Source organism: Gambusia affinis, linkage group LG15 (assembly GCF_019740435.1).
Source record: "Gambusia affinis linkage group LG15, SWU_Gaff_1.0, whole genome shotgun sequence".
Taxonomy (NCBI): domain Eukaryota; kingdom Metazoa; phylum Chordata; class Actinopteri; order Cyprinodontiformes; family Poeciliidae; genus Gambusia; species Gambusia affinis.
The window spans coordinates 16,935,660-16,954,089 of record NC_057882.1 but is presented as its reverse complement, the minus strand read 5'-3'; the positions used below and the strand labels follow the sequence as shown (position 1 = coordinate 16,954,089).

The window sequence follows — 18,430 nt, the reverse complement described above, 5'->3', positions numbered from 1 at the left end:
AGTGTCCAAGTCTAAAATAACAATTTCAAGATGATCCAGGAGATTTGAATGCATGGCTGCCATAATAAATTTAGAGGTAAGGGGTCCTTCTACTTCAGAATCAGGTTCCCAACTTTGAGGGAACGTCCGTTCCCGTTGACAATTCTGACATGGAAATTTGAAATTATAAACACAGTTGTGAATCCACCTAGACATATTGGAGTCTTCCATTTAAAAGTATGACTTCAGAGGCTCTTTTGGGTTTGAGGCATTTTTCAGCTTCGAACTTAGAAATTCCAACTTCTGGGTAAAAATTACACAGACTATTAAAATGCAGCAGTTAGCAGACAGTTTAAGTGTCTGACTATGTCATTAGCACAGCATTATTACATCCCAATTATTGTAAACTGGGAACCAAGCTGCCTGGTAAAGTTCTGCTAATGTGATTCTTGGCACAGTCCTTGTCCTGGCTTGAGATCACAGTACAAACTTTACCGCAATGTAACTTTGATATGTCGATTCATTTTAAACTTTGAAGCTCACTGCGGTTTTCTAAAATACAACAGACGCATTTTTTTTTTTGCAGCTTGTGAAACAGGCACTACAATAAAACATTAATTATCAATTGTTACAAAAATTTTTACAGTTACGGTACATTTGGATGCACTCAAAATATCAGTTCACTTTACAGTGTAAAGTGTGGTTAAAACATACCACACTTACTGAAAACTACAGCAGATAAAAGTAAAATCTGAAGATTTCAGCCTAAGACTTAAGTGAACACTTTGAAATAAAATGTTTTTATTGTTTAAGCTTTTCCACACTTTCCATGGATTTTTATGTGGAAGACCACCGTAGTTTGAGTGAATAGTTATGCAAAAAAATTAGACATGCTTTAAAAACTATATATATTTTTCCACAAAAGTCTACAAGGTGCGACTACCCTGATGCCCATAAATTAATGTTCAATTGTCTGCCTTTAGAAGTCTCCTGGTTCTTCTATACTATGTGTGACTTAATCTCAGTATAAATCCAGATGTTTTGTGAAGCCTCAAAGGTTTGTTAGAGAACATCAGTGGAAAACAAAACAAACAAACAAAAAAAACTGCATCAAAGAGGACAGGAAGGAGGGTGTGAGGAAGTCTAACACAGGGTTAGGTTACAGATAAATATCCTAAACTTTGAAGACCTCAAGTAACCGTTCAATCGATAATCTAATTGATGATCAAATTACTGGTGCATCAGCAAATCTACCAAAAACGACCGTCATACAAAACAGGCAGGCCAGACGAGTAGAACATCGATCAGAGAAGTAAAGGAGAGGCGTTACAGAGATCCACAGGTTCAGCTTAACAACCATTAACAATGCGTCCCACAACTGGCAAGAAGAAGGCCATTATGAACAGAAAACTGTAAGAAATCCTGTTTGCAATTTTTCACAAGAACACAAGACACTTCTTGTGTGTTAATGATGGCAGCATCATACTCTGAGATTTCTTTGGACAACCACACGTCATTGTCAATTTACTTCTACTTTTTGTTGTTCCAACACCTGAAATGCTAATAAAATAACAGAAGGTTGTGGTTGTAAAATGATCATACAACCACAATACAACCAAAGAAGTTCTTCAACTTTGCTGGTAAAAGAACAGCCCTACTAGCAAACCATTGAAAAGTACGAGTAGCTCAGAGTTGTAGTTCCCAGATTGAATAGATGGGAGTCCCTGTTCTCTGTCCATTTGATCAACAATGAACATATGTGACAGGTGTTTGAAAGATTGACAAATAGACCAAATATACATACCAAAAAATAAGAACATTTATTTCTGTTATATATTTATATATATATAAATGATTGTTAGTTACATTTATTTATGAGGGCTGCGACAGACTGGCGACCTGTCCAGGGTGAACCCCGCCTCTCGCCCGGAACGTTAGCTGGGGATCGGCACCAGCAACCCTCCTGACCCCATTAGGGACAAAGGGTGTATAGATAATGGATGGATGCATGGATATTTATAAGGGTGCGCAGAACACAAAGATTGCATACATATTTCATAAATTCACAAGACAGAGTTTTGCATTCTTCTTGTACAAAGTCTTTCATTTGTACTTTTATCATATTTTGTCATACCTCTCTTCCTTCAATATCTTCAACAGACTTAAATGATGGACTTCCTTGAGTACTTGGATCATATATAGTAAATACAAGCACAAAAAAACAATTAAAAGCTTTGCTGAAATGTGTACATTTAGTTTCATATCATATTTATAAAGTGCTTAATATTTATAACTTTACTGTGTATATTATTGCATGTGGTACTCCTTTGACGACGTGAAAGTTGGTATTTACATAATGTGTACAAGTCTTAGCACGGCTGGAGATGGGAGCGAGGTCATGCTGCGATCACGACAGGGAGCAGGTCACACCGGCGTCCTCGGAGTGATCACAGTTGTGCACGTCCCGAGATATATGGGAGCACTGCTGCAGGAAGGCCTCCGTGCCTCTGCACTTCAGATTGTCCAGCAGGATCGTTCCTGTGCCAGGTCCAAAGTGAGCCTGTCCCCAAGCGTGCGTGGCTTCTCCGCAGCCCACCAAACGACACACGACCTGGGCGTCGGGAAGGTCCCAGGCGTCGTCGCACACCGTGCCCCAACCCGAATTTAGGTACAACTCCACTCGACCCTCGCACCGGTGCAGGCCGTTCACCAGCCTCAGCGCTCCTACGGTTCGATAAAGACGATTCAGATTCACCACTAAATCCATGCTAGTTTGAGGCACCTGAAGATGTACCTACCTTCAGCGGGTGTCGTGGTCGCTGGTGTTCTTCCTGTCACCAGGAAGTCACGTGCCATTGGGATTAAAAACAAGGGGTCCAACTGTGGGGGAGCTGAAGAGAAAAGCAGAGAAAGGAGAATGATTCTCTTACCCAGTGGACGTACACAGGAAATATCAGGTCACACAAGCATTAGCAAGGCGCTCTCCTCTAATTACTGCACAGATCAATAATGGAAAATTGTTTGCCTCTTTGGTTGCCTTTAACGTTATGATACAAAGGTCCACTTGGATGAATTTAATGCCTATGAAAAAAGGTGTTCCTGTAATGAGTTTGATGCATGTATCTTTTCAATTTACCAGCTAAGAGAAGAGCCGGATTAAACGGCTGACTTTTTCAAAAACAAAAATAGATTTTGTTTCAAGTCGCATAAAATTTATTTATATGGCACACAAAGTGCTGCACACAAAAACAACAAATAGCAATTCCAATGTATTTAATGTAATAACAGCCATGGTGTCCGTAAAATCTTTTGTGTCCGAAATTAATGCCTTAAATTATAAGGCTTAAAATGTCAAATTCATTTAAAAGTAAGTAAATTGGCCTTAATTATGTCAATTGGAGATCTTAGGTTTTGTACTGATAGGACTATTTAATGTTTTTTTTTTTCTCCTCCTGGGACATTTTTGTCAGGCAAATGTCTGAGTCGCATCTTCATTGTTTTCTTCAGCAGCTAGCTACTAATATATCTCTGATTGCTAGCTGGCTAGCTTTGTTTTTACCTCCATAATGGCTCACAGCTTTTACTATGCTTGATTGCAATGCAGCAAGTTTCTCCAACCATCCCTTATGTTATAGTTTATTCCGTCTTAAATTTAATTCGAGATGGCATTAGAAAAATCTTAAAAAGTCTTAAATTTGACCTGCTGAAATCTGTAGATACCTTGCCAGGAATTGTTTAGTATGTGAAGAAGAGCCTGTGTGCTTCTGATTTTTCTGTAAAGCAGCTATGTTTGGCCTGCAGCCAGTCAGTGAGGCTCATTTGCCTTGACTCATTCACTTTATTTATTTTTTTTTATGCTTTTTGTGCCGTCTCCTCCCAAGAGGACTACAGTCATGCAGCACAGAGGGCAGCTCAGCAAGGCAGGCAGAAATGACTGTGTTGATGGGAAATAAGCACTTTCAGTGGAAATTATTACTCAACTTCGGTGCTAATTTCACAATAAGGACAAAAAAAGTCTCTAGATTTACCGCAACCTGATAGAAATTCCAAGAATGTTCAGGTCTTACGTGCACAGATAACGCCAGCGTCCTCGTGATGACCACAGTTGTGTTGACCCCAGCCCAGGTGGAAGCACTGGGACAGGTCGTTTTCTGTGCCAATGCAGTCCACGTTGTCCAGCAGGATGGGCCCTGTACCGTAGCCGAAGAAGGCCAGGGACTTGGCTTCAATAGCCGGACCACATCCGAGCGCTCTGCACACCACGTTGGCGTTGGGCATGTCCCAGTCGTCGTCACACACCGTCCCCCAGATGGTTTTGTAGAGGACTTCCACGCGACCCTGGCAGCTGCTGTTGCCGTTCATCACACGCATGGTCGGTTTGGCTGGAGGCGGACAGACAGACAGGTGTGAGAACAGATCTGTGTAAAGTAGTGCAAACGTATTCACACCTTGGTCAGAGTTCAGAAGGGGCTTATTGGGGCAACTACCCAGGGCACCAATTTTTGAGGGGCCCCACAAATTTTTTTTTATATGTTGTTTGGGGTTTTTTAATGTATGTTTTGCACACATTGTGCTATACAGAAGCATCATATGCACATGTCTGGTGAGCTGTATAATAATTTGGGATTTTTATGAATATAAACAATAATAGAAATTTGAAAATGAAGTTATGGTACAGAGTTACTGGGCAAGTGATATATTAATCCTGCCATTATCAGTTGGTATCATCACTTCATACTTTAGAACTACCTATTAATGCACTATAATTTCCAATAGACAAGTACTTTTTTGTTAGTGATTGGGGCACCAAAACGAGTTCTAGCCCATGGGCCCACATCCTTGTAAATCCGGCCCTGAGTCACCCCCTTCAGTTTTCCAGAAATTGTCATTTACACTCTTAAATTTTTTAACAAGAAGTCAGATTGGATGAATAACATCCACAAAGAGCAGTTTTCTTGTCCTTCTTTGACATTGGTCTGGACTTTGACTGGGACATTCTATTAGATGAATATACTCCATCCCTCTCCCCATCAACTCTCACCAGCTTCTCTCTTCCTGCTTAAGAAAATCATCCTGACAGCATGATGCAGCCACTACCATGTTGTACAGTGACATCCCCCTCAAAAACCATTTGCAAACCATTTATCATTTTCCTTCCAGTTCACAGTTATGGGCTACTATATGATGTTGTATCATAGGCTATTGACCCGATAAAATGACCTGCAGGTTTTACAATATGAACTAATGGGTAAATAAATTCATGAGGTGTGAATATTATTCCTAGACAATGAAAGTAAAATGTAAAATTACCTTTGGTTTGGGAAGTCGTGGTTACGGTTGTTGTTGTTGTTGTAGTAGTAGTTGTAGTTGTAGGCTTGGTTGTTGAAATTCTCTCTGTGACTGAAAGGAAGATGGGAAAAAATTTATTCCGGATCAGTATGTTCTTGTTGTGTTTTTCTTTGTTTACATTTTTCTTTGTTTTTTCTGTTTTGTTTAGTAATGGTCCTAATCAAGTGAAACTTTGAAGATGCAGGCAAGATAGCAGCTGGCTGAATTCTTACAAACATATTCTATATTTTAAATTTGCTTTAAATAATGGTTAATAATCATTAGTTTAAATTGAGACATATGGATTCATGCTGTTACATTTACAATCAGATGTGTAAGTGTGAACTCTTGTGAGCAGAGAGAGAAACATTTGTATAAATCCGCACGTCTCGCCATGATTTGTTTAAAGTCAAGAGGGACAAATGGCTCCCTCTGGTGGTGGTTTATTGAGAGTGCATGATATATTTACCTGTGGTGCCTGATGTTGCCAAGATGAAACTTCGTAATTCTGTAACTGCTGGCTGAACAGTAGTTAATCCTGAAATATGGAGATAACAAAAACGTAATTATTTTACAGTCAGAATTACATAAAGTATTTACTGAACTCTAAATAACTTAGGAAATATCTTTGTGTTTGCATTCGACTACAACAATACCGGTGTACAACTGTTATTTTAGTAATTGATTATTTTATTGATTATTCTGACAATTAAGTGGATGCAAAAATTGGCACATTTTGGAGATTTTAAATAAAACATCTAAACAAATAATTTAATTCTGTTTTTAATTTAGAAAATAAACATTTTATTATTTAACGCAGCATTCTTTTAATGTAAAAAAAAAGTACTTCTGAAAAAGTACTTCTATTAGCATGTGAAAAACACACCTCTTTCTGCCTGACTTAACATCAGTGTGATCTGTTGACTATTTTTTAGATTAACTAATTAATAAAAGATGCGTAATGAGGTATTTTTTATTTTTTCCTTTTTTACAGAATTTGGACCAAGTGAAGCTACAACTGGGTAATATATTTGCAGGCAGTTTTTCATGCAAAATTAATATATTTTTTTTAGAGTGTTGGTTTCATTAATGCTCTGAATATGTTGTCCTTTCTGCAAATGGCCTTTTTGAAGTCTATATTCTCCAGTTAATAAGTAATCAACTACTAAACCAGCTGACGATTATTTCAGTAACCGATTAATCATGATGAATTTGATTAATCTGATTAATAATTTCAGCCCTGTATGGAAATGCAACATTTAAGATTAGAATATTGCACCAGACCAATAAAAACATTTCAAAGGCAGAAATGTGGGCTTAATAAAAAGTCAACTAATGGTTACTATTTTCAAAGGTAATTTCTAATCTGACAAAAGTCTCACTGGAGAGCATATTCTAATTTACTGAATATGACTGTAAATTACCCACCACTGATCTGAATAACTTTACTGTCCCATTCCAACATAACTTAGAGCATTGTACCAGTGCAGGTGACCCCGGCGTCCTCATGGTGTCCACAGTTGTGCTTTCCCCAGCCCAGGCTCTTGCACCTCATCAGCTGCTGTTCGTTGCCGTAGCAGTTGACATTGTCGAGGAGAATGAGCCCGGTGCCGTAGCCGAAGTAGGAGTTGGTGTGGGCAGAGACCGCACTGCCGCAGCCTAGTTGCTGGCACACCACCATGGCGTTGCGGAGCTCCCAGTCATCGTCACACACCGTCCCCCAGCTTCCTTGGTAGTAGATCTCGACCCGACCCTGGCAGGAGTTCATGCCATTCACCAAGCGGACAGTGCCATCAGCTAAAACCAAGAGAATGAGGGAGGAAACCGTAAGGAGTAATGTCACTAACTGAACATTTTACTCTATGCTAGATTGAAGCACCAAACTGATAGATTGTGTGTCTGAAAGCTTAGAAGATGACTCTTAAGATACTGGTACAAAAAAAAACTGAGAAAAACACACCGAGGACAGAACAGAAGAAGAAGAAAAACTTTAGCATCTACTGTTGCACCAAACTATAACTTTATCACCTTACGTTTCTTCCCAGACAAAACTGAGAGACAATAGACATTCTCATGTGTCCATCAGGTACCAAGTGTGATAAATCTGGAAGACCTCCTTACTCTTGCTTTCATGATGGTCACCAGAGGATTAGCTAAATACGTCACATGTATGTATATCAATTGTACACCGAATTTGACTCAGCCCTGCTTCTCCATGATCCTCTTGGGAATGAATGTTAAAAAGAAAACAACACGGCCAGCACAACAAAGCCAAACCCGCCGAACAATGAGAAGAATCTGAAACTGAAGAGACCTTTCCATGTGTGTTGTGAAGCTTCCAAGAAGAAATCCAGAGGGACACAATGCACCAAATCCCCAAAGCCCTTTGATGTTGTCTAAATGTGTCCAAATCCAATGACTGATGCATTTCTAAAATGTCTAGTTTTTATTGTGAAGAAATGTGATGACTTGGTGGGGAATACCTTTTGTGTCAACAATAAGATGTTTATGATCTATTGAAACCTGCTTCTGCATTTTAAAAACAAGCATCCAACATAGCAGGTGGCATTTAATTTCAAATCTTTATGGTTTATTTTTATGCCAGAACACAAATTCCAATTTAACCAGACTCATAAGTCAACCCAGTAAATTAAAACCCATGTAGTATTTACATGAATTTCTAAATATTTTACGAGTAAAAATCTGAATAGTGTTGTATGCATTTGTATTCAGCTGCCTGTACTCTGATGCTCCTAAATAAAATCCAATCCAAGCAACTCCATTCAGTAGTCACCTAATCTTTAAATGCAACCTACCTGTTCATAATTTAATGATGATGAACAAACAGTATTATGAGGACTAAGAAAACCAACAACTTGCCAAGACTAAAACAAAGAGTCTCTCCAACCAAAGCTGTCTGAATTCAAGGCAGTTCTCAAAGGAAGAAAAGGACAAAAGATTCAAGCTGACCAAAGCAGATGGAGGAAAATGCTGGAAGACTTGCAGATGTAAATGCCACAAAATGTACTTCTGGTTTATAACCAATACACTTAGGTTTGTGGTTTGGTATGAAGCTTTTTATTTACAAAGTGCCACTGTGATCCATTGGCCATTAACTTTATGCTAACCTGTTGGATGGCTTAATGCCCACATGCTCAGATCTGTGCAGTGAGAATTAAATCCACGTACATGTGCAGTTTGTTTCATCGGAAGCTGATGCTTTGACCTGAAGCAACAGATTGTCTTTTGTCCGTAGATGACCACAATGTAAATTCTCTGGAACTTTTGCAACCATTTTATGAATTTTCATTTTAGGAATTCATACCTTGTACATTATGTTCAGCAACAGATCAAATCTATTTTATCAGAGAAGATGACGCTTACCTAATCCAGACTTGACTGTGGGTGTTGTAGGCTCTGCAAACTCTCTTGCCCCCAAGAACACAAGTTCTAAAAAAAATAAAACAAATAATGAAAAAGCTGCACTTTTAATAATTTCTTCTGTAATTTATTTGTTTAAAAAGAGGTTTGAACAAGTTTTACCTCTACAGGCAACTCCCACATCCTCATAGTGGTAACAGTTGTGGACACCCCAGCCCAGGCTACGACACTGACTCAGGTCTGCCTCGTTTCCCCGGCAGTCCACGTTATCCAGCGCGATGAGTCCTGTGCCTTGTCCGAACCGAGAGCTGCTCCCCACGGCGACGGCCACCCCGCATCCCATCTGCCGGCACACAACGTTGGCGTCCACCATGTCCCAGTCGTCGTCGCACACCGTGCCCCATGAGGCGTTGTAGAGCACCTCGACTCTGCCCTCGCACCTGTTGCGTCCATTCACCAGTTGGACTTTGAAGAGACGGCACATGCTTTTAATTGGTTGTGTACAAAGACATAGGTCTCTCTACTGTTAAAGATAAGGAGACACGCAACTGCTTGAGAACATCTGCGTACAGCCAAAATGTCCCTGTGCAATTAGGGAAAACTGTAAACCAGTAAGGGGAGTAGTAAATAAGTAGTAAATAAGTTTGGTATTAGGAGAATGGAGAGCTGGGAAATTGAGCTGGTTTAAGCCCCAAGCACTGCTCTATTTCCTGTACTCTGGTTTTCTGGCAGCCAGTCAGAAAGTCACCGATACGCTGCCATGGTAGGAACCGAATCTTTTCGCACTGTACTTTTCCCCGTATGGCAGTAACTTCACACTCACCTTGGTACTGCGTCCTCTCGAAGGTTTGCATCGTGTTGCCTGAAACAAAAAGTCAGAGGGTATCTTCAGTTGTTTGTTGATGGGTGGCTTTTGGTCTTCCATAGGTAATGTCCTCGTTAGCTGCTGTATCTGATTTCCTGTAACGCTAGACATGGACCAAGACCACAGCAGAAACCCTGTTCAGAATGAGCCTGCCATGAAGATTAAATATGTCGCGCTGATCCTCTATAGGGTTTTAATCTTACTTTGTTTCTAATATTTTTCTTTGAAATTGTTGAGGTTGCTGAAATGTTTTAGGTTTTGTGTGTTTTAAGGTATTTTGTGATACCTTTTTTTTTTTTTTTTTGGCAACGTTTGTAATCGTGTCATTTTATTGCAATGTTTGTGGACCCGAGGAAGAATAGCCTCTACTATCATAAAGACTAATGAGGATCCTTAATTAAACTAAACTGACATGGAAAAAAACGCAAAGTCAGCAATTTCATCCATAAGAGGAATGCTTGCTATAGTGTGTGTATATATATATAAGTAAGGCCTTTGGACCTGAAAACCTTGTAATGGTCAGCAGGGGGCGACACCTCATGTTCCAAACACTATAATCCTTTCAACTCTTCCCAATTAGATCCATAATTTCCACGAACACACTGTCACTGTCTTGTTTTACACACTTCTAATAGGAACCATGCATCCTAAATACAAGCCAATATATATGTAACTTTTAAAAAATGACAGAAGTTCTTATTTACTTGGTTAAGGTGCATTTAAAAATAAAATTTTTTTTGATTACTGCTGTTTCTTAACTCAGCTGAAGGACACTCCACTGCTTGCAGATTAGTATCTCAGATTCCGACACCTTTACAAAGACACCGGGATGACCTTTGTATGACAACCACTTCTTACACGTTTTATGTAGGTCAATTCCCGACCTCCTTTATTTGTTTGTGACACAAAGGCATGAGCAATGTGCCAATAGAGTTAAGCTGTAGTTTTTATAAGCCGCTTTATGGCGTCACATGCTGTTTACTCTTCACCTTTTGTATTCTTTCTTGTAGGAGCGTTTGAATTCTGCGCTTGATGTGTAAAAGAAAGGAATAATTGAATGGTACTTACTGGTTACAGTTCGTTTGTTTATCTTCATGCCTCCTGGAAATAGAAAATAGAAAAACAAAGTCAGTGAGGCTCACGTCTATAGACTCTGCAATAGGATAAAACCAGTATGCAGGTGTCAGCACATGTAAACAAATTATTTTCCCCTGCATGGGTTGTTTCACAGACTGGCATTAATTGTGTCTCCCTTTTAAAATGGCTGACAGAGAAGCAGGGGGCAGACAGTACCCACAGACACAAAGACTCCCATCTACAGGGATTTCGCTTGCAGGTACAACCAGTCCTATCAGGGACTCTACCGTCTGTTTTCAGCCTAAATTCACAAATAATCAGCTCACGTGTCCCATTCATTTACAGTTTTTGGCCTTGATTCTCTATTATTATGCAGTGGTTTTATGTTGTGGTAGACAAAACATTTTTTATATAGCATGGTCGTCAATTCATTAACTTTTCACTAAAAAAAGAGACGGTGTAGCTGAAATGTTCCCTCTTTGTTTAAACAAGACTGTAGATTTGAAAGTGTATTTATTCTACTTTTTTCAAATTTGAAGTTATTTATGACAAATTAAAATAAATTTGAAAATCTTCATTTATTCACTGAATTGACGCAGTTTTTGCTTTTGATAGTTTTTATCATTTATGGTTTTTTTTTTATTTTATTACTATTATTTTATTATTTTATCTGTAGCTGATTCCCAGGGCCCAAGTTATTTTGTCGGTCCCCCTTGCCCTTTGAAAACATTCTGCTTATTAGGTTTTATGTTAAAAAACAATAATACATTTATGGAATTTACAATGACTTGTCAAGATATATATTCCTAAAACTTAACAGCAAACAAAGTTGAGTTCTGTTATTTTCCAAATAATCTCAAAATTGGCAGCTCAAGTTGACATGGTAATGAGGTGAAAGGTCTGTGCTGCCTCGGTAACTTCATATCTAAAAATTATAATTAACTTTAGACTTAATTCATCTTTATTATTATTATTTGTATACTTACTATGCTTAGGCTGAAGTGAATTATGATCTGTTTTGATTAATGCAGCGCAAAACGATATTTATGACTTTCTACCAAGACATGTACGTCGTCAAGGCAACCATCACTAATGGAGACACGAGTCTCACTTCATAAGAAATCTTAAATATTCCTTCACTTATTTCCTATAGAAATATCCTCCAAGATACAACAAGGGTAAGTGGATATAGGCTGTGGTTGGGGACCTGGATGGATGGGAGCAACTTGTAAACTACTCCCACTACAGGTAGTTAAAAGTATTGCATGTGTTGTTCATATGAATTCAGAAAAGCTGATTTTCTTGCTAACAGATCAAATCTAATGGAATCATGTTCAAATGTAAATACACATACATATGGTGTTGGGGGAAAGTTTAAAATTTCTTCTGTTTGTGCTTTTTTTTTTAGTCACACACGTTTCAAATAGTCAGATTTTAATTTCAGAAAACAATCACATATCAGCCCTTCATAACTGTCTGTGCCACCATGGACTAACAACTCTTTGAAGAACTGTTTTAGCTGGCCACATTGAAGGGCTTCGGAGATGAATAGACTGTTTGACGTCATGTCAACTCTGTCGGACTAAAGCCAGACTTTGACAAGGCTGCTTGAAAAACTTCGTTTTGTTTGGTTTTCTTGAGGTTTTTGAGCCATTTCAAAGTGGACTGACAAAAGTGGACGCTATTTTTGCCAAGTCTCTTTTCTTACTGTTAAGTTTCTGATTTAACATTGACTGTTGTTTGAGAGTCGTTAGTGCACTCTTAGAGTAATTTTGTTAGTCAGACCTGTTAGTCTCTCCTATGAGACTTAGCAACTTTTCCTTGATTTCACCATTTGTGCATATTGTCTCTCACTATGGTTTGCTGTCTTCCCAAAGGCTAAGAATAAAAGATTTTTGAAACTCTTTCCAAACAGATGAACTTTAATGACCTTATCCCTTAATATTCTCTCTTTGATTTGTGATCTATGCATGTTGGTTACAGTTTGCAATCAAACTAGGATGGTCCCGACACCAACACTACGACCCTGATGCGACTTGGTAGTGACAAATGGTTGCCAGTATACATTGGAATTGCAGAGCAAATGTGATACAGGGATATTACACAGAGTGAAGACTGCTGCAGAAACAACAGGAGTCCATATTGTGCACAAAGCAGGGCACCGTACAATTTTTCAGTGACCAATTTATCTGAGAGATGTGATGTTCTGCAGAATCTGATGTGAAATCACATGTAATGGATGGTGTATATGAGAATTGTACCTATATTAATAGCATTAGCTGGATTTGAAACAATGGTAGAGCATTGAAACATAGAACCCAGCCCCTTTGGGGATTTCACTTTGGGAAAACCCCCCACATGTCTTGGCATCGCTCAAGTGAATTCAGTGAGCTGTATGCCATGTCCATTTGGTTCTGGAAACCCAACTGCATTCTCTGAAAGCACACGGGGTTGTTTATCTCAGTAGATAGTCTGACTGGTGAAATTCAGACTTGATAAAACTTCCGTTTGGTGTGGATAGCTTTAATCTTTTATTTAATCAACTCATTATTGACTACGTGAACAATTAAGTATGATAAAACAGCAAAAACAGAAGAAATCTGTAATGAGGAAAATTGTTTTCCAACAACACATGGGCTGGTACTTGAAAAGAGGAGAGATTTGCTTTTATACAATAAGATTTTTGCGTTGACTTTTTAAATCTTCACCACAGTGAATAATTAAAAAAAATAATGTTTTTTCCATTTTAAAGACTTCATGAGACACCTATGACATTTAAATAAAAATACAAATATTCAAGTTGCATTATACTTTACCATATTGCTACCTCTATTACATATCATGTTAGTACATATTTAAGTAGCTTTAGGTTCGCCGGTTGTTGTTTTTTAGATAAACCCAGAGTACCACAGGCCCCCCACCAGACCTACCTAGTCTCAGTACGCCGAGGGGCACCAACACAAAGGAAGCCAACAGGGACACCAGAAGCCAAACGGCCGGGTTCCAGCACCTGCACTCGCTCTCCACCCCACGCTGGCCTCGCATGGCTGTCTGGCTCACCATCTGGCTGCAACACACACAGTTACAGACTCTCAGTTACTCTCATCAGGGGCACCCAGGGTCCAGAGCTGCATGTATTCCAGACTCGCAACAGCCTCAAGCGTGGCAGACAGTTTTCTACAACTGAAAAACAATCAGTATTTATTGTCCCGGTTTGGAGTGGTCTAATTATAGTATTGGATTGTTTTATCTGATACGGCCTGCAGCAGTTGTCACTGTGATGTAGCAGGGTTTGGATGGTCGTTTCAGTCAGCTCGAGGAGACGCCATTTCCAGAGATCACTTTAATGGACATAAAAGATCTCCGAGTACAACTCTACAGCCACCAGCTCCTGATCCAGTCAGGACTAATGTGCACAAAATGGCCACCCTCAAACCCAGATTTGGAGGCAAAATTGCACTGACTGCTGGGATGGACTGAAAGAGGTTTGGGGTTTTGAGCAACACCAGCAGCTGGAGAAAGCTTGTGTTACAATCAGAGGCTCATACCTTTGTCCGTGTTTTCCAGGGGATTTTCCTTCGGAAAGGGAATGTCAGCATTCATAGGGATCACTCAGTAATTAGTCAGATAGTAACATTAACGAATTCCTCAGAACATCTAGAGGATGCTCTAAAGTTGGGTGCAGCGGTCTGATAATACAACAAATTATATATCTGACACACTTTCAACTGATCTATTGTAGAGTGCGACACACTCTTTTGATTAGGTGTGAACCATCAATTATTGCCGTCTAATGTACATCCACAGTTTGTGCCAAAGCAAATACGTGCGGATACTTTAAAATGCAAACATCCAAACGACCTATGAGAACAGTCATAAGAGCCACGCTGTAATTTACAAAAACTCGGCGTGAATGTCTGCCCTGGCTTGTTTGTTTCTCCGCTCATGCAGAATCCCCCCTGACCTTACCCAGGAATGTGTATTAGGGGATGATTAGGGGAGAATTTGATATTGGCCCCTTGAGATAGTGGACATTCCGGGCCTAGGTAGCACACAAAGACATTTCTGCTTTCTGTGGTCCCCCATCGTCGGGCATAAACGCTGCTTCCTGCAATCTGTCACTAGAACCCTCCGAAACGCTTAGGCCCGCGATGACACCGCAGGGGCGCCTCTCATCTCAGAGAGCAGGAAGAAGAAGCGAGGAGGATGTTAAAATATCCTCCTCGCTTTACTCTGTACTCTTTGCTTATCTTCAGCCTGCGGAAGCAACTTCTCTAGAAAAGAGCTGATGCAAAAGGACTGTAAATAGCTGTCAACCAGGTTCATCCAGTGTGTAATTGTCTCAAAACATGAGGTACAGAAGCCCAAAGGCGCACAGTGAAAGGCGGCGAACATCCAATTGGGAGTTGGGGATTTTAACACCACCGCGGCACCCGAGAACTGCGGCTGCCTCCCTCGGAAACTGTACGAGCACACCACTCGAAACTCTGGGACAAATGGTTCAGTTATGAGGGATGAAAAACAATCTTGTCCCCAATGTTATGTTTTTCAATACTCCATTCATGGTGGGATGTAGCGCAGATCCGCTGGGGAATAATGTTGCCTTTTGTGTCGGCTCTGCTTCCCCTCCCTTCTCACTTCCCTGCACTGAGAAATAGCTGAAAGATCTCGGCCCCACAAAAATACCCCCTAATGTCTGAGATAGACCAGAGAATATCAACATTAATGGGAACAATCTCCTCTTTTTTTTTTGAGCAGAAAATCAGTGCCTTTGGCAGCACATCCTGCAAGTGGGTTTCTGATATCCTTCATAATCTCTTATTTTTGTCAAAAAAAGGGATAAAAAGAAATCAGAATTTGAACGACTGTTTAAAGATCATGTTAAACTGTGTGACTCCGGGTCAGCTTTTTTCACTTTATGACATATTTAGATTAGAAAATGCAGCTCCAGAAATATGACCCATGAGCAAAATTGAATTGTATTACATTCAAGTTACAAAAATAATACATACCTGTTGTAAAAGTATTAATCTTGACCCAAAATAAGAAATAGAAAAATTAAAACAAAATAGGTTTCCTCTCCTCAAACAAAAAAGCAAAATCAAAAGAGCTGAACCAGCAGGAAGTTTTAAATCCACAAATCCCACAGAAAATATTAAAAGCTACAAACGCAAGAGAAGACGGATAACTCCAGTATCCAGCACTATGTGTCTTAGGTCTTTCATCTCCTTAGAGCTGCATGACTATAAGTACCTGGCTTCAGTGACAGGGATTACATAAAATAATAAATACCACAGCATTGTATGTTAATATTCTAACGCCCTGTACCCGTCTAAGCTTAAAAGAAGCAGGAGGGGCGTGAAAGACACAAAGACAATGTAAGCCAGCCCTTTACTGGTATCCCAGCATCTCCAGTTTCAGGTGGAGCTCTCAGAAGGTGCGGTCCAGCTCATCCCTGCACACAGTTGCAGAGAGAGGCAAGGCTGTGGCTTTAGGCTCGCTGTGTGTTCGCGTTTGTCCACTGGACTCTCCCACATTACGGAGAGCTGCTCCAAATTGGAAGATTCTGAGGCAAACTCAATCTGATGACTGACATGTAGAAGATATTTACTTTTTTTTTTGCTACAAACTTCAATTTATGCAGCTGAGAATTTATGTGATAGACCAACACAAAGTAGTGAATAACTGTATTTATATGTATATTTTTTACAATTAAAAATATGAACAGCATGCCTCTGCATTTGTATTCAGCTTTTCCATTTAAAGGCCACTACAGCTGCCAGGCTTTTGAGAAATGTTTTTTTAACTTTAACAAATTTTCCTCCAGAATTTTTCTGTATTTAGCTGTATAGCTAAATATCTTTCATCAACTCTGCCTAGCTTTATTATCTGAAGAAACTAATCCACCATTTTTTATTGATTGGTTGATTTTGTTGTTGTTGGAATTAGTTTTCTGCTTTTTTTATACAGGTTGAAATGTTCAGTTTTGGTCTCCTTTGACCAGGGCACCTTCTTCCAAAGTATTATTTTAGCTAAGTTTATGCAGCACTTATTAGCTTTCTTTCAACAATGTTTTTTTGTTTTTTGGGGGGTTTTGCCACTGCACTTTCATAGGAGCTATAATTTTAGAGGGGATGGCAGATTCTGCTCTGCAGCTCCTCCAGTGTGTGTTTTCCCAAACACATTTCGCTCCATGACAAAATGTAGCCAAGGTGTATGAGTAGTACTGCAAAACACCAACTAGAATGCAGTTTTGAGTAGTAGTTAATTTGCCTGAAATATTCAGAGAAGTTACAATGGAACATTGGAAATATTTTAAAGACGTAACATACAAATGTGTTTAGTATGGAAAGCAACTAAAAAAAGCAAAACGTTTTTAGTGCTTCTTTTTCAAATGTGTGAAGAAAACTGCCGACACCTGGCTGACTCATGCAGCAAACTCATCATTTGCTGCCAAAGACTAATTCTTCCTGAGCTTTGGAGAAAAGGTACTGGCTGTATACACATATAACATTACAGCTTCTCTACCATCATTATTTATTAATAATAAAAATCACGAGGGACATAAATTTGATTTATGGCAGCATTATCAAATCACTTATTAGGTGAAATAATGCATAGTCTGTTTACCTATTAATAACTGTATCTCACCAGAGGAAAGATCAGCTCCATTAGTTTCTAAATCTTCTTGTGTGTAGCCATTAGCATTAGCATGCTATGCGGATGGCATTAGCATTCACATAGATTTAGATTTGTGTGTCTTGTACTACATAAAAACAAAAACAAAAAAACCCAGCAATTTAATCGGAAGTTGTTTATCATAATGTGCTCGCTTTGCATCTATTAATGCACTGTTTCATGCTTGTTAACTTGCTGCGACAGAAAACATGTTAGAGACTTGAAAAGATACTAAACATAAAGACAGAGCTACAATAAATCAGAGCTTATTTGGCAGGAAGTCCAGTCATAAAGCAATAGAGTATCTGGGGAAAGACTTAAACATATGAGTTCAGAGAAGCTTTCCATCAGCCCACTGACTGAGTTTGATCTTTGTTGCAAGAACTTTGTTTTTATGCCTTATATCTGGTAGCGACACACCACAAACAGAATAGATGTAGTTTTGCAAAGTATTGACTCACATGTATTGAACGAAAATCCAAACACCTTTTCGGATTTTTATTTAGAAAAAACCCCAAAACAGACTAAACATTTTGTTTTGTTAGTCTCATTTCATAACTAATTAGAATGTCTCAGTTTACTCACTATTTAACTTTTGGCATTTTTAGAGCATATATTCAATATAATTATTCAATTTACAATTAAGTTATTCTGAGAATACATTTATTACCATGACATATTCTTCATTCATTTCATAATGTAGTTACGGATTTGAGACTGGTAAAAACTTTATAATATAATGTATACATTTAATAAGTATCGGTGCTTCCCATGTAATTATTCCATTATTGAGCATGACAAGAAACTAAGAGGAGAAAATAGCTACATGAGCTCAATAGGGGTGAAAAAGAAATGTTGCATGAAGAAATTAGTTATTGCCCTCAGATTGATGATAAATGTACAGAACAACAAAAGAGACAGATTACTTTTATTTCAACTACATCTTAGTTATGTGTGTAATAAGTGATGTCAGTAACGCGTTAATTTGTAACGCGTTACTGACGTCGGACCACTTTTTTCAGTAACGAGTAATCTAACGCGTTGCTGTTTCAAATCCAGTAGTCAGACTACAGTTACTTATCAAAATCATTTTTGCTTTACTGTGTTACTATTTTCTTTTGT

At 38.9% G+C, this 18,430-nt stretch overlaps 1 protein-coding gene and 1 long non-coding RNA gene across 4 annotated transcripts in view; one reads left to right on the top strand and one right to left on the bottom strand.

Annotated features, from left to right (window-relative positions):
- The window catches only part of LOC122845240, a 37,269-nt gene extending 28,281 nt beyond the window's left edge, over positions 1-8,988 (top strand). The window contains exon 3 of the long non-coding RNA XR_006372997.1: positions 8,859-8,988. This is a non-coding gene — a long non-coding RNA (uncharacterized LOC122845240). The remainder of the gene's footprint in view (positions 1-8,858) is intronic.
- LOC122845235 (scavenger receptor cysteine-rich domain-containing group B protein) lies at positions 1,940-16,047 on the bottom strand. 3 transcript variants are annotated; one of them, XM_044141411.1, is made up of 12 exons: positions 15,643-16,047; positions 13,561-13,697; positions 10,622-10,654; positions 9,512-9,550; positions 8,851-9,153; positions 8,692-8,757; positions 6,790-7,104; positions 5,777-5,845; positions 5,290-5,379; positions 4,047-4,361; positions 2,778-2,870; positions 1,940-2,703 (listed from the first exon to the last, which is right to left on the bottom strand). In XM_044141411.1, the coding sequence occupies exons 2-12, from the start codon at positions 13,691-13,693 to the stop codon at positions 2,387-2,389; spliced, it is 1,773 nt and encodes a 590-aa protein (XP_043997346.1). In that variant the 5' UTR covers positions 13,694-13,697; positions 15,643-16,047; the 3' UTR covers positions 1,940-2,386. The 3 variants fall into 3 exon arrangements, with proteins under 3 accessions (XP_043997346.1, XP_043997348.1, XP_043997347.1); XM_044141413.1 differs by lacking the exons at positions 13,561-13,697; positions 15,643-16,047 and adding an exon at positions 11,617-11,719; XM_044141412.1 differs by lacking the exons at positions 10,622-10,654; positions 13,561-13,697; positions 15,643-16,047 and adding an exon at positions 10,055-10,195.
- Between the last annotated feature and the right edge of the window lie 2,383 nt (positions 16,048-18,430).